At 44.3% G+C, this 15,762-nt stretch overlaps 1 protein-coding gene across 1 annotated transcript in view; it reads left to right on the top strand.

The window, feature by feature from the left end:
* The first annotated feature begins 205 nt into the window (after positions 1-205).
* FBXW4 (F-box and WD repeat domain containing 4) overlaps positions 206-15,762 on the top strand; it is a 62,521-nt gene continuing 46,964 nt past the window's right edge. The window contains 4 exon segments of the mRNA XM_054382208.1: positions 206-329; positions 332-539; positions 11,956-12,051; positions 14,773-14,958. Coding sequence (XP_054238183.1) covers positions 206-329; positions 332-539; positions 11,956-12,051; positions 14,773-14,958 — 614 coding nt within the window.

The following is a 15,762-nucleotide window of genomic DNA, read 5'->3' as shown; positions in this document are numbered from 1 at the left end:
CAGCTCAGAAGAATAGGGAGCTGGCGGCAGCTGCGCAGGGGGGAGTCCTAGCGGCTCCCGTTAATGAATTAATTATCTAACGACGGTGGGCTCGGCGGCCCCGTGCCCCCTCCCGCTCCGGTAGTCGCCTCCTCCTCCCCCGGAGTGGGGGAGTGACAGGCAGCGGCTCCTGCCCCATGTGACTGGGGAGCGGCTGCCCCCGTCCATGGCTTGGCCTCCCCCGGGCAGCAGCAGCTCCGGCTCCCGGGGAGGAGGGGCAGGACCTGCTGCTCCATGGGGAGGAAGGGCAGCCCCCGATCCCCCCAGGCGGAGGGGGGATCCCGGGCAGCCTCTCCCCGCTCCTCCTCCCCCCCTTCCCCCCTCTGGGCCCTACCCGAGGAGCTGCTGCTCCTTATCTGCTCCTACCTGGACGCACAGGCCTTAGGCCGCCTGGCCCAGGTCTGCCGCCGCCTGCGCTTCCTCAGTAGCCGCGATCTCCTGTGGAGACGGATAGCCCGTGGCTGCCTCAACTCTGGCTTCACCCAGCTCGGCACCGACCTGTAAGAATGGCCTTCCCGGCGGAAGGGTTGGGAGGGAGGCGGCAGCGGCGCCTGGGAAAGGCCGGGGATGCTGCGGCCTAGCTGGTTGCTAAGGGGCGTTCTGCGCTGCTGGCGTAGTCGCTACGGGGGGCTCCCTGCTGCCGGAGGGGGCGGAGGGTAGGGGGAGCTATTCTCGAAACGCGGCTGCGTCGTCTTTAGTCTGTGCCAGGAGGGGCCGGCGAGGGCAGGGGAAGGGCCGTTGCGCCGGGCCCGCAGTGGGGCCGCCCCTGGGAGGGACCACGCGTGGCGGGCTCCGGGGGGCTGACCCCGGCTCTGCGCTAAGTGTTAGGGGACTGCGGGGAGGCGTTTCTTGCTCTCGGGAGAAAGCGGGAGAGCATGGTGGGGACTTGTAGATCTCCTCGGCGCCAGGCCCGTTGGGGGCGGCCCTCAAGTGTTGAGGCCCGAGGCCCTCTCTAAATCAGCTTGGTCCTTCAAACACCTTCTAACAGAACATGCAGGGTCGGGGGCTTCAAGCTAGGGGAGGTGGGAGCATGGAGAAACTATGAGCCGTCATGTGCAGCTGGCGTGACTCCAGTCTGCCCACACCTCCTCCTCGTTTGTAAGTGGCAGCTCCGGCTGCAGTCTCAAAGATACCTCGGAGAAGAAGCTGCAAGGGAGCAGGGCCTGAGCTGGTGTCATGGGTAAAGGCTGGAGCTTTTAGCCAAGGGTGAAAGCGTTTTCTTGTAAGTGTTATTAGGTGCAAGAGCTCTCATGCTACAGAGCCCCAAAAATATGTTTCTTAGATTGTGCTCACAGAGCAGCTTACCGGTATAGCTGGTGATGGCTGTCACAGAGAAAGAGATTCTTGGACTCTTTGTAGCTCCTGATTTTTAAAGTTTTGTGGATACAGGTAGTTCTTCCTCTTTTTTTTTTTTTTGATCCCCCCTCTTTCCACAGTTCAACAGCACACAGCGCATTACAGATTTGGAACAGGTGTGAGCCCTCTTGGCTTCACTGTTTGATACTAGCATCTTTCTAAAGGAAGTACTTCTGTGGCTTGGGCCTTGGCAGTGGTTGGTAAGGACCCAAAGATTGCCTTTCTTCCCTCAAATTTGCTAGCATATGAAGTATCACTCAAGGAAAGCTGCATAATGTGGACTTCCTCTTGGGATCCTTATAATACCAAGAGAAGTTTGCATTTTTAAGATTTATGAATCCCTTCGTATGTTTTCCCTTTAGCTGTCAGCCCAGGAGCTTGCTTGTCATCCAATGACTCAGTATTGTTTTGGTAAACACTATGTTGACACGAATCAAAAGAGGGGATGGCAGTTTTTGAGGCCTACTTTGCTGTCTCTCATGCAATCTCATCAATAGCACAGTTTTTAGAGAAAAAATCATGGCTCCTGCTGGCATGAGCAAGACTTTGGTGGTGCTGAAGGTTGTTGGTTTGGATTTTCAGACTAGCATTTCAACACATTCAGTCTCCACAGCTTCAAAGTTAAGCACAGTTCTCTTGGAAGTCGCAGGAATCAGCACTGCAGAATAGCTGTGTGTTGGAGTTTGTCTACTGTGATATATGATTTTGTCTCCTGAGGAAATGAAGTTCTGTATTTTTCATTAAGAATAAGGTGAGGCTATGCTCCTTCAGTTGCAGGAGGGATCAGGTGTACAGCAAAGCAGGTGCAGTGTTTGTAAGGACCACCACTTCCCTTTGCAGAGGAATGCAGATCCATAAATGGGTACAGAAGAGTTTTGCTAGGTCAGAGGGTTTAAGAGGAGGGAAGGCTACTTGAATATCATAAACTCCCAGGGATTTCAGTACTGTTAGGTTTGCTATGAGCAGTGGTGATTTTTTTTTTTCCTTTTTTTGGTAATTCTAGGATGTGTTTTTGTGTTGAGTCCTATTTTCAAGTTTTCTTTAAACAGCTCTGGAAATGAGTGCTGCTTTTAGCATTGGTCAGCACTGCCCTGGTCTAGGTAATTCAGTTGTGAGTAACACAAGTGACATTACAAGCTGGTTATGCAGGAACCTTGAGGTATATCTGGAGCATGAATCCTTTAATTACTTTTAACTTCATGGAAGTCTCAGACAATCCTCAATCCTTTGGAATAGTGTGCCAGATCTTATGGAGAATGCCTGAAAACCAAATGCTTGATTTCCATGTGTGGAGATTCAGTATCTGCGGGCAGTTGCTTTTTGTTCCAGTAGAGTAGACAGTTCTGGTGACAGATAAAAGACAAGGGCATATCACAGTGCTGAGGGGTCTGGGTATCTGTACACCTTCAGAGGAACCCAGTGTGAGTGCATGTGTTGAGCTGTGGTACAGCTGTAAAACTCCAAGATTGCTGCTCTTGCAATTGAGGGAGTAAGATTTTCAGAGAGGCTGTATTTTACTTGACTAATGGATATAACTTGGAGGCAGGTGGTTGAGGTAACTTCTGGGCATGCAGAAATTCTAAGTAGGAACCTGGCAGGTTGCTCACTGAAGGTTGAATGTGAGCTGAGTAGGTATTTAAGCTGAAATATCACTGAGTAAATAGAATGGTGATGAAGATGATGGACAGCTGGACCTTCTTGATAACTGTGCTTTCTTAGTGATATGGAGTAAATCATCTTGAATTTGTCAAGCTTGGTTTTGACTCGCTTAAGATCTGAAGCTTCTGTTGTGTGTTCTGGGTAACGTTGCATGAACTGAACACTGTTTTTTGCTTCTCTTTAAGAGATTTTTGTGCAGCACTGTCTGCAACTGAGAAAGCAAAGGCTGGAACCATTTGGAGTAAATGTACTTAACGAAATAGCAGGAATGGTTCTAACATTAGATCTTAAAACTGATGGTCCCTGGGAGGCTGTCATAAGTTAAAGACTAGTCTAGGGAATATTTACTGTTTAAAACAAAAACCATCTCAGAACAGTTTGATAATTTTTGTTGTTAAATGGGATTTTGATAAGCCATCTGTTAATGCTTTGTAAATAAGAGATAAATTTGAGACCAGAGTGTACGATAGCTGTGAAACTTATCCCCCCACCCCCACTTACCCATTCTTTAAATGGATAATTAACGTGAAAAATTGTTGTTTCTGTTAGGTATATCTTCAGATAATTGTAACAAGAAGATCCGAGGGAACAGGCTTTAGCCATTGTTTGAAACAACTGTTTGCACAGCCAGCTTGCTTATAAAATTTTATGTCAAAATAAAGAAAGGAAAACAATTTGTGAGAAACTGATCACAAACCCCTAGTTGTTAGCAGATTGGAAAAGAGAAATTGTTGTGTACCTGAAACAATTTGAATTAATTTTTAAAAATTATCTACTTCTTATCCTGACTATGTACCTTTGCAAATTACCAGCTATAATTATCTAAGGACACATGCTTAGGACTAAACAATGTTAAATTGGTTTACAAATGTAATCAAGGGAATATGTGGACTTAATCCTAGATGCTAGATGTTATGCTGAAAGTGTCTTCACAACATTGACAAGCTCTTATATTGGGCCTTTCTGGTTAGATTCAGTTAATTGTTTAACTTCACTTATGTGTGCAGATCTCATTTAAGGTATTGATTCATTTGTGCTCTTGCAGAAGACGAAAGAAGCTTGTTTGGAGCAATGTTGCTGTGCACTTCATTCCTTGGGGGTGGGGATCACTACTTTTGCATCAGTATGAACTACTCTATAAGGGACAGCAGGGCCCAACTTGGATTCTTAGAGCACATTCTTAGAGTTAAAAGTGTGCTGTTTCTTCTTTGAATCATCACTAAGAAAATGCTTAATATTGTGTCACTATTTTTGAAGTATAGAGTGGTTTTACGTGAATGTGGTTCTTGGCACCTGTCCTACAAGTCTCCCTGTGTCAGGCTGCCATTTTTTCTGTATAGTCATGCTAATTTTGTAATTTTATGTGTAGGTCTGTACTGCAATGAGGTGTTATCAAATAGTCCCTATGCTGAAGATTTTTGCTGCACTTAATCACAGGAGCAGCTGAAGCAAGAGCTGAGCCCTGTCTTTGAGACATAGGGTGAATGGAGCATTTTATTCCAAAAGTACATGGCAGCATGTCACAGAGAACATGTTCTGCAGCTAAACTGTAGCCAAGCAGTAGCACAAAGCCTTTGGGGGTTTGGGTGATCATAGTGATATTACAGTTGCCTGGTAGCCTGTATCTGTTTTGCCAGCTGTTGTACAGGCCCAGCAAGAGCAGCCTCTGCCCTGACGAGCTTGCTGCCTAAATAGCCAGGGTAAACAAGAGTTGGGAGGGGAAGCGGAGGCAGAGAGATGTCAACCAAGCTGCCCTCTGTGCAGCAGGTCAGTGTCAGAGCCAGGAATAGCAGAGGGTGCTTTAAGTCTTCATTCAATAATGCCTGCCTGCTGGACCACCTTGGACTGGAGAAATCAGAGAAGCAAAGGGCTTGTTGCAAGGTGGTTCCTTATTTTAAGCATGGAAGAAAGGAATAAATTGCAGCTGGGCTAAACTTATTTCCTTTTCGTTACAAAGGAATTTTAGAGGGCAAGTTAAAAGTTGCACCCTAAATAGCCCAACAATGTGCTCTTTGTAATATATTAATAGCTATTCTTGAAATACAGAGATGTTCCACTCTGTTTTCTTTCTCCCTGTCTTCTGTTCTGCCTTGCCCACTAGGATTGTGGTATATTCTCCAGATCAGAGAAACAGATTCATTAATGGATGAATTTCTCATCTATGAGTATAATTTAAAAACTTGTATAAGCATTTCTGTGAGTTCATAAAAGCTGTGTTTTCTCCAGATCTTGGAAAAATATATACACCTGCAGGAGCAGGAAATGGCCAATCTGTGCAAGTCAAATGTAAATGCAAACTGCAGCAATCATATGAGACCTCTCCCTTCAGTACTGGAGGGGGAGGGAGTGTGAATGCCTGTAAAGCTGCTTCAGTTTCCTTCATCTTTTAAAACTTGTTTTACTAAAGTTTCATTACTTTAAGTCAGAAAATAAATAGGCCATGAAGTGCTGCAGATGAGGCAGAGTGGGGTGCCCTGAGGAGGATATTGCTATAATGGCAAAAGCCTAGAAGAGGGCACACAGCTATAGCTTTGTGCTGGTAAAGTCAGTGGCGTTTAGAAATTCCTGCTCTATTCATTCTTATTGTGTCCTAAGATATTAGTTTTTGGCAGCAGAGATCTGCCATGACAGCTCCACAATATTAAAACTATTTATTTTGGGAAATTGTTTGTAAGGGTTCTTTCAGGCTTCCCTACTCTTTCCTTCAAATCTTCATGAGTTCAAAGTGGAAGAAGAATCTTAATCTAGTTCAGGGCTTAAAAAATGTGTGCTGTGCTTGTTGCTATTATCCCTATCACCTGCAAAACTGATCTAGGTATGGGTTATTTCTCTTTACCCAAGTACTACCCTGGCAGTCTACTCTTTCAGACTAGAAAGTACATGACAACTATTGAGCAGCAGTAAGTTTTCTCAGATCTTCTCAGGGCTATATATTTTTGAAACAGCCCAGATTTCATCTCCAAAAAGCCTACGTAAGACTCTGAGAGGGGTCAAACCTTGCCTGGAGTTTGCTTGCCATGGTCCCACTGCAATAATTTGTAAGGGAGAGAGCATCTGATGGCAGAGTGGTCTAGTGTGGTGGTCTCTTTTTTTTTTTTTTTTTTTTTTTTTAAGCAAGTCTGTGAAGGTGTGTGTTTTTGCATGTACAGAAATCTGCCTGCAGCTTTGGCTCTTATTAGAGTCTCTGGCTTCTTCATGCAGGTGAATCATTCATAAGAGCTATGAGTTGGGTCAGTAAGCCTACCCAGCACAGTAATGTCTAACTGAGGTAACACAGACTCACCAAAGGAGGCAAAGAACAGTGAGAGAGCAGTCTGCAGAGCTCTCTTCCATCTCAGTTATGTGAACCCGTGTCAAATGGGAAGCAGGGGATGTGCAGAGGACAGACTGAACCTGGCAATAAGCTAAAAAAGGGTCAGATGCTAAAGGAATTCAGGTGGAATTTTTTGTCCTAGAAGACACATCTTGAAAACTGGCTGACTTGTTGAGGACAGCAGCAGGAGCTCCTGACATAAATAGCTTTTCCATCTCTGCTGTCTGTTGGTGGCCCATGACTTGTTAACTGCATGGAGACCTTGCCACTCAACAGGTGTGCCCCAATTACACAAATAAGTGCAGTTGGTCCCTGTGTTAGCCAGCCCTGCCGCAGGGCCAAGGTTGAAAGTGGAGCTTAGCCACAGTGACCTATTTGTTCCTCTGTATGACCCTTCCAGTCAGACCTGAGGCAGGCTGGTGACAGCTTTTATGCAGAGAGCAGATTTTGTCCATAGAAGAAGATTTGGTCTCAGCAGGTCCCTGAGACTTGCATTACCAGATGAACTCTTCAGCACTTAAAGTGTAGCAAAATGTGAATCACTTTGGTGGGTTAGGATGCCCCATGCAGCTGGGAAAATATACAGTATGACATGTTGGTGTAATCTTCCCTAACACAGTATATCTTGTTGCAGGCACCATTGTTTTGGCACATGCTGAAATTGTAGATGACCAGTAGAAATCTCCCCAGGATGCCGTCAGGCACAGAATCTCTTGCAGAAATAACCATTTCTTGTGGTTGGGGCTGGGGAGGGGATCCTTGAAGGCAAAAGCTGTTGGAGGTGAAGCTTTAGGAGGAGATGTGCTTAGTCTCTGGCTGAGAGATTCTTGTGTTGCTTTCTTTTGGGGCTCAGGCCATCGATTGCCATAGTGGCTGAGGTCACCTGGGTTGGTGGTGCTGTGGGGGGATAGCCCCAGTCTCTCACTTCAGCAGCTGAGAACTGGGTTCCAGAAGGAATATTACATTTCTTTTGGTAACTCTGCCAAGAAAGAGAGGAAATCCATAATTTGAGCAAAATGATTTACCTCTTTTTTTTTTTTTTTTTTTTTTTTTTTTTCCATAGGGTGGGGTGTTAGGAAGGGGGAAATGAAAAATCCTTTATAATAGGTTGCTTGGGATGGTTTTTATTTTGGAACTCTTTCTCAGGCTGTAAGACACATTCAACTTCTTTCTTAGTGTAGCAAAGACTTTGCTTCCATTAAGAGCACATGCAATTGGAAACATGCATTAGCCCAGGTCATGTGTCGACTGTATGGTTTGTGATCCCAATTTTTGGAATTAGTTTGCTAATAACAAAGTTAGCCTTGCATATTCTGGACTGTAATTTATCAGCTGTTGCTAACTGTGATGCCCTAGCAGAGATGGTCAAATGATGGATTCTGGGCTGAACATTTTGCTTGAATTTTACTGTGTTTTCACAATTTAATGTTCAGTGGTTCCTTCATCCTGTATTTCCTATCATGCTTCTAGGATGTTTGGCTGTATACTTCAGTTGCTTTCTGATGCAGGGCTATGTAGGTCCTGGTGAAAACAGCAGTCCTTCCTTAGTGAGTTGGCCTTAAACAGTCTTGAAGTTCGCTGTTGGCTGGCTTCTCTGAAAACACAAATGCTAAGATCTTGATTTTACATAGTATGTACTGACTTTTAAGTGTATGGCTTAGCATTTACTGCATCCCATGCTAGGCAAGATCAAGGTATTGACTGATTGATAGACAGTGATCTCTCCTCAGCATTTTATGTTGCGTTTATCTTCATAAGGTGGTTTAGTCTCCCAAATCTTTGGATGTTCAATCCAATTGCTGCAGTGAGAGATGCTTGATTAAGTCAACCACTCAGTCTAGATGTGTCATGTCTTTTGATTGTCTTAGGTCATTGTGAAACAATTCATAAAGATTTGCATGTATAAAAAGCCTGTTGATCATGGTTGAAGCAAAACAGTCTTCGTGGGGGAGAAAAAGATCTTTTTTTAATGAACTGATTAAGTTTATATAGTGATGATCTTTTTAACTTTCAAAGATGCGAGAACTATACTTATGCACTACAGTGATGTTGATCATCTTTTTTTGAACGTATTCTGAGGGGTGCTCAAGGGGATGCTGTTCAGGAAGCAAACCAAATAATCAGATTATATCTCAGCACTTGATTCCATCTCTGGTCTTCATTTAATTTCTGTTCTGGTATAGGAGATCAAATGTCTCTGACCAAAGCTTGAGAATCATTGCAGTTCACTCTCTGCTGCTCTGGTATTGACAAAGATCAGAGAATCATTGAGGCTGGAAACAAACTTCAAGATCATTGAGTCAAGATCACTGAGTCCAACAATTAACCCTGGTCTAACAAGTCCACCCCTAAGCCATATCCCCAAGCACCACATGTGCAAGGCTTTGGAAACACATCCAGGAATGGTGATGCAACTATCTCCCATTGGCAGCCTGTTTCAATGCTTGACAACCCTTTCAGTGAAAAGCAGTTTTCCTACTGTCCAGCCTACTGTCAATATTTGCAATTAAGATTTCTTTTCTAATTTCTTTTTGTGTACAAATGTTAAAAAAGTGTCAGTTCATGTGGTGAGGGAGAGTGGGATACTGGGTAAAGTACCATTTGCATCCACCTTTTATAGTTTTCATGTTTCTGCTCTCTTTTCTGACAGTTTTAAACTTATATCTGGACATGCCAGTATATATGTTATACTTCAGGTAGTGTTTCATACATCTACTGGACCTTCCCTGGTGCAGCTTGAGGCCATTACCTCTTGTTCCATCACTAGTTACTTGGGAGAAGAGACCAACACCCACCTCATGACAGCCTTCCTTCAGGTAGTTGTAGAGAGCTATAACGTCTCCTGTCAGCCTCTGTTTCCTGAGACTAAACAGCCCCAGTTCCCTCAGCCAATCCTCATAAGATTTGTTCTCTAGGCCCTTCACCAGCTTAGTTACTCTTCTCTGGACCCACTCCTGCACCTTAATATCTTGTAGTGATGTGCCCCAAAACTGAATACAATACTTGAGGTGTGATCTCATCAATGCAGAGCGCAGAGGGACGTTCACCTCCCTGGTTTTGCTTGCCACATGATTTCTAATACAGGCTAGGATGCTGTTGGCCCTCTTGGCCACCTGGGCACACTGCTGGCTCATGTTTAGCTGCTTGTTGATCAGTACTCCCTAGGTCCCTTTCCACCTGGCAGCTTTCCATCCACTCTTTCCCCAGCCTGTAGTGTTGCTTGGGGTTGTTGTGGTCCATCTGCAGGACCTGGCACTTGGCTTTTTTGAAGCTCATACAAATGACCTCAGTCTGTCCAAGTCCATCTGTAGAGCCTCCCTACCCTCAAGCAGATCAACGCTCCCGCCAAACTTTGTGTCCTCTGCAAACTTTCTGAGGGTGCACTACCTCCTCATCAAGTTTGTTGATAAAGATGTTAAACAGAAATGTTCCCAGTACTGAGCCCTGAGGAGCACCAGTTCGGGGTGGATCGGTCCAGTGTGTACATTACAACTATAAAAGTGACCAGCAGTGTAAGAGAGAGGCTGCTTTTTTTGACCTTGCATTCACCTTTTTCAGAGCCTTGGAAATTACATCTAGGCTTAGCAGGGTTTGTGTGTTGAGCTCAGGATGTCTGGCTGGGCCAGCATGCACTGGGAGGGGGTTGTGGCGTGAGTGCGTTTTCCATCACTGCGCAAGCTGGTGACTTAAAATCTGTACATGGGGAGAACTTAAGTGAGGGCTGAGCGTGGAGGGGAGATGTATTCTGGAGTAATGAATGGAATTGGATGTAGGCGGAGAGCCTGGACTCTGTCTGGGAGAGTAATAAGCAATGAGGAGGCTGCTGGACCTGACCTGACTTTTCAGTGCTGTGCATTCCACATCTCAGACGCTATCTGGCCCCACGAGTTCCTGCAAGTGTTCCCTTGAAAAAAAAGGAATTCCTCTTCTTGCAGCCTAGGCTAGCTCAATAGGAGGTTTTTAAATTTTCTTTCTTTTTTTTTTTTTTTTCTTTTACCCCAAATGGCTAGGAGAAATAAAGAGCTCGTAGCTTCCTAAAATCAGTTTTATTTGGTACGTCTCTGCTGATCATAAACTTAGAGTTGCAAAGCTTTTGAGGGGATGAGAAGAAGCTTTTCTGTGTGTGGTTTCTGTTTTTGTTTAAAATGGGTCACATGCCTAGGAATGTAGTCAAATTATAATGGTGACTAAGTGCCGGAAAGCATAGAAAAGGGGAGGGGAGGGTGAACAGAAAAAAAGGAGCCTGAGGCTATGGAAGGAAGCCTGGGAAAATGAAAATCTGGCCAGGCCCCAGGGCCAGGTTAGAGATTCCTACATCCATTAACAACCACAGGAGATGTTTATTTACAGGGAGCTAGTCTTTGTTTTAAAAATGATAGAGTACCCAAAAATCCCACTTTTGGGTAGTGGGTTTAGGGGCACGGTGGGGATGGGAGGAGGGAATTGGTTCTAATCAGACACCACTGCCCATCTCTCAAGGATCTTCCCTTCATTCTGTGCATCTGGTAACACTGGCTGTTGAGAAATCTGTTAAAGGGGGGCAAAGTCTTGTATTCTAGTAAATGGGTCACAACTGTTACTTACAAAGGATGAGTTCAGGATTTCTCCTTTTTTATACTTTTCTAGTCTTTTCCACCAAAGCAGCTCCACCAAGGATATTGAATTAATTACATTTATGATATGAGCAAGATGGGAGCTAAAGCTGCCTTTACCCCACCTCTGTATTCAACCCTGGCCCATGAAAGCAAAACAGATGTTGAACAGCTGCTTGAGCTGGGTATGTTCATGTAGACTCTGAAGAGACCTTGGTCCCAGGTCTCTGTGGTACCTACCTTTTGTCACCTCTTGAGTGGTGTTGATCTTGGTTTGTCTCAGCTTGTCCCAGGAACTTTGATTTGTATCCCAGTAGTGCTTATGAACTGTAGGTCTCTTTCAGTAACTTTGACTGTAAGTAGAGGATTTTCCAGCACGTGGTGGAATTCTCTATGCTTTGGTGAGCAGCTGCAAAAGATAGTCTGTCTTGGGACACATGTGCATTGGGTGGTTATGCAGATGAGTGGATTTTCTTTTTAGTTTGAACCTATCTTGAGATCTAATTATTGTATCTGGTTATGTGATTGTCAGGCAGGTGAAGGTCTGGAGCAGTTTCTTTACTAGTGTTCTGACTAGACACACTTTTCTAGCTTCTAGTTTTAGTGTTTTCCTCACTAGTGATTCCTCCATCTATTCTTGCATGGCATTGCCTTTATCTTAACTGGCTTGCTTTAGTCGCTGTTAGAAGAATGCTGTCTCGTTTCTCAATTGTTCTGGTAGCTTCATTCCGTGCATTCAGCATACTAGATCAGGTCTTGACAGGGCTTGTACACTAGTGATCATCAAGGATGTCTTTCCTTGCTGCTAAGCATCCACTCTGCTCAGTGTTCCTTTCTTGTCACCTCCCACAAATGTGCTTGCTCTAGTGTGGCTCAGGCACCATCAATGTTTGCTAGCTCATCGTTTGTGGAACTGGAGTAAGAGCATACCTGTGACCAACTTGAGTGTGTTTGTTGTCCTGTTTGCTAATCCCATCTCTCTTTCTCTGTCTGCAGATTGTCTGGCATTCCAGTGAAGGAAAGGGTGAAAGTATCTCAGAACTGGAGGCATGGACGCTGCCGGAGAGAGACGGTCCTGAAATGGAAATGCGAGCAAGTGGCTTCTTTCTCTTCTTCCCTGTTCTGTGTCTGCTGCCACGTGGCCTTGGGCTTGCATCTGTTCCCTGAAACAAGATGTTTCCTGCTCTTTGTGATGTGTAGGGTCTTACAAGTGATGTCACTGATCTGTTTTGGGTCTTGCTGGCTAGTTGAATGTGGGATAACTGGAGTTGCAGTCTTGCCCTAGGGGTTCACTCTGAGAGTCAAGACTTCCTTTTGTAGTAAGAGCTTGAATTTGTCATTGTTCTGATCTGTACAGTTCTCATCAGATTTAGCAATCTTTACTACAGACTCAAACTATTACATTCTTATCTATTGCTGCATACCATGACCAATTTTCTACCTTGCTCTCACAATGATCATACCTTGATCCCAGATGTGGACTTGGGTGCCCTCAAAATCCGTGGTTTGTCTCCCATGCCTTATGCTGGACCCTAATTTGGATGTAGAAATCTAAAATACTAGTTGCCATTCTTCTACCTTATGCTTCTCTCTTTCAGTAAAAAAATTATATATATTTAGCACTGATGAGAGGAGACAGTTGTTAAATTTTTGCTTGCAAAGGTGTGCTCAGTTTTCAAAGCAAACCATAAGGTTGGTCTCTTGTCTGAACAGCACATCTGAATTTTCAGTCTTCACATTGTCTGATGGAAAAATGAGAAAGACTATGGTTTGTTAGCTGCTGAAAAACAGGGACCTGCTACTGAGCTTTCATACCTTTTTGTGCTGTGTAGATTGAAGTGGTGGATAATGTGCCACTGCTTGTCTAAAGTCCTGGGAACAGCTGTAATGAGCAGGGTGATTTTTGGTGCAGGTTGTATACCTGCCTTTGAAGTGCTTGCAACCATCTGTGAAGACAGGCTCTATGGATGTTAGAGATCATTACTAAACCAGCTTCCCAGGTGAAAAGGCAAGGACTGATTTAATGAGGCCACCATCCAAATGACATCCTCTAATTTTTCATTTATCCCCCTTTAAATTTGTTACTTCTCCTTATGAAAAAGCCATAGAAAAAGGTAAAAAGCTACACTGTAGCAGGAAGAGAGCCACAGAAGCTGGCTGTACTCTAGGTAAGCTGGATATGCACTTGCTTTTAGAGGACTGCGTAGGAGTGGAGGAAGGAAGGGGAAATCAAAGCCCTCCTAAAACCAAAGCTACTGCTCCAAAGATGCCTCTTATTTTTTCCATGCATATGACTAAGTCCCAGATGACCATTATAACTTAACTGCTGTCTGTGTGACTAAAAGCCTGTTAGCAGAGATGAATGCAGGCAAGCAGGAGCCTTCTATCTAATAAGCAGTCTTGTCCTCTTGCTTGTTTCTCGTTCCTCATTGTGCTGTTATGAGGTGTGGCTCTGCGTAGTAGCTCTCCTGACACAGAAAATCATGACCTCAGAGGAAGAATGATCTATAAAAAAACCAAAGAGGGAGACAGGTTTTTGAGAAGCTCCATGCTTTCAAAACAATTTGTTCCTGAATAGTTTTACAACAAAAAAAGCTGCTCTATGGTTTTGCTCAGTGTTTGCATGGGTACTGATGTACTTGACAGCGACTGCAGAGTGGAGATAATTTCACATGTCCATGACCCATAGGACAGAAGCTCTTGTCTCTTTGTATCTGGCCTTGCCATATCCAGAAAGCCTATTTGCTGATTCTCTGGTGGGTGTACAAAAGCAAGATTGTGAGCAAAGGTCTCACTGCCTAAGTATGCATTGGAGCCTCTTCTGTTTCTGTATTTCGTTTTTCTTTCAAGAATAAATAAACTTCTTGTCATGACAGACTTCACACAGACATTGGTTGAATGTCTCCTTCTCTTCTTGGTCTTCCATGAAGTGAAGCATATTTTCTACTTGTAACTTCAGTCTTCAAAATATCTTGGAACCACTCCTTTAGCTGTCCACTGCTGCTGGCCTAGAACATGTTTGTAGGACCTTCCACAGTCCCATAGATACCAAGGGGTAGAAAGGGCGTACAATGTTCTTCTGAAAGATGAGAAGCAGAAATCAAGAGGTTGCTCTGCAGCTGCCTTTTGGTTCAGCAGCAGAAGAGGTGTGCATGTAGAAAAATGCCTCCTCTACATGATGAGCACAAAATTCTTGGATAGCTTCAGGCTTACCCTGTTGCTTGCCTATCGATGTACAGAGAATGTGGCTCCTGTCTATAAGAAGACCTTTGTTGTTTGATGTGACCTGCTCCCCTGCCCAGATGAATGTGAAACAGTGTCAGCTTTGTGGTCTCAGATGAGCATCAGCAAATAATGTGCTGGATCAGCATTGACTTTGGACCAAGAACTTCATATTGAAGGCTGTGTTAGAAGTATTCAGTATAGCTCACATGCCTGATAGTCTAGCTCCTTTAGAACTACAGGCTTATGAAGAGGCATCAGGGAACCTTAAGTATTTCTTATCTAAACTCACTAGACATTTGGCCATCTTCTTTCAGATATTCCATGCTTCCATTTCCTCAGCTCTTGGTCAGAAAAATGCCAGCAATGTGATCTGCTCTTTGTGTTGCTGGAGAGGCTTCACTTCTTAGGTGTGCTGCTGTATTCAGCTTTGCTTTTGCATGTGCCCAGCACACAGCACTCCAATGTCATGGTTTTCTTCAGTGGGTGTTTGCTTTTGTTGATATGTTTACATATGTAATGTATCTGAGGATTTTTGTCTTGCTTTCTTCTCACACTCCTGTGCTCCCCCAACCTGCTGTCTGTTTGCAGTTTGCTGCCCTGGATGGAGCTGGATGGAGAGTATCTCTACCTGTCTCAAGCAGAGAACATCCACGCCTACCGGCTCTGTCCGGACGGTACAGGTTTGCAGCGTCACCCTCAGGCTATCTTCTCTGGCCACCAGGAGGATGTATGTCGCTTTGTTCTTGTCAACTCCCACATCGTCAGTGGAGGGGGGTAAGTTGGGTGAATGAAGGAGGCAAGGAGTGTGGCAGTGAAGTTGGAAAGGTTTTGTGCAACTCCAGCCCAGAGCAGAGGCAGCTATCCTGCTGTATGGTGTCCTCATACTTGTATGTGTTCAGCTGCTGAAAAAACCTTCTGTCACAGCAGTGGAGGAGCTGAATCTCATGCTGTCGGTCTTATAAAGTGTATTTTTTCTCTTTTGAACTTGTGTAGATGTCCACAGGATGGTGGAAGCGGGATTGACTGATTAGGCAGTCCTGACTGATGTTGCAATTTTAATTTCTTTCACTGTTAGAGTCAGGGTAGCTAGACTTTGTTCTAATATTCAGATCTGCTGGTTAACTTGGACTACAGTGTTGCACAAAGCTTTCTAGAGACAAGTGTATGTCCTGATATAATTGTGGAGAGAAGGAAAATTGCCAAGCATTCCAGCACCACACACACTTCTCCAATTAACTTAGTGTTTGAATGGCCTTTTTCAATTGCAGCAGCTGACAGAACTGTTACTTATGAAGTTTCTGCTATTAATATACACAACACTTCAGTGCAGAGCTAGGAGATGCAGCATGGCTGCTTGCCCTGGATATCTTGAAACTCTCCCCTGTGGACTGTAGACCAAAATTCAGGTGAAAATGAAAGCATACATTTAAAATTCCAGTAACCATATTGGCTGAAAAAAAAAAAAGTCTAAATGCCTTTGTAGCTAATTCAAAGCATGATGCCCTTTATGGCTGCTTTGAAATGAATGAAAAGTTGAAGCTTGGACACGGGTGAGAATGATCACTCACTTGTTCCCTT

The sequence above is a fragment of the Indicator indicator genome, chromosome 7 (assembly GCF_027791375.1).
Source record: "Indicator indicator isolate 239-I01 chromosome 7, UM_Iind_1.1, whole genome shotgun sequence".
NCBI classification, from domain to species: domain Eukaryota; kingdom Metazoa; phylum Chordata; class Aves; order Piciformes; family Indicatoridae; genus Indicator; species Indicator indicator.
This window is presented reverse-complemented; position numbering and strand designations above follow the sequence as displayed.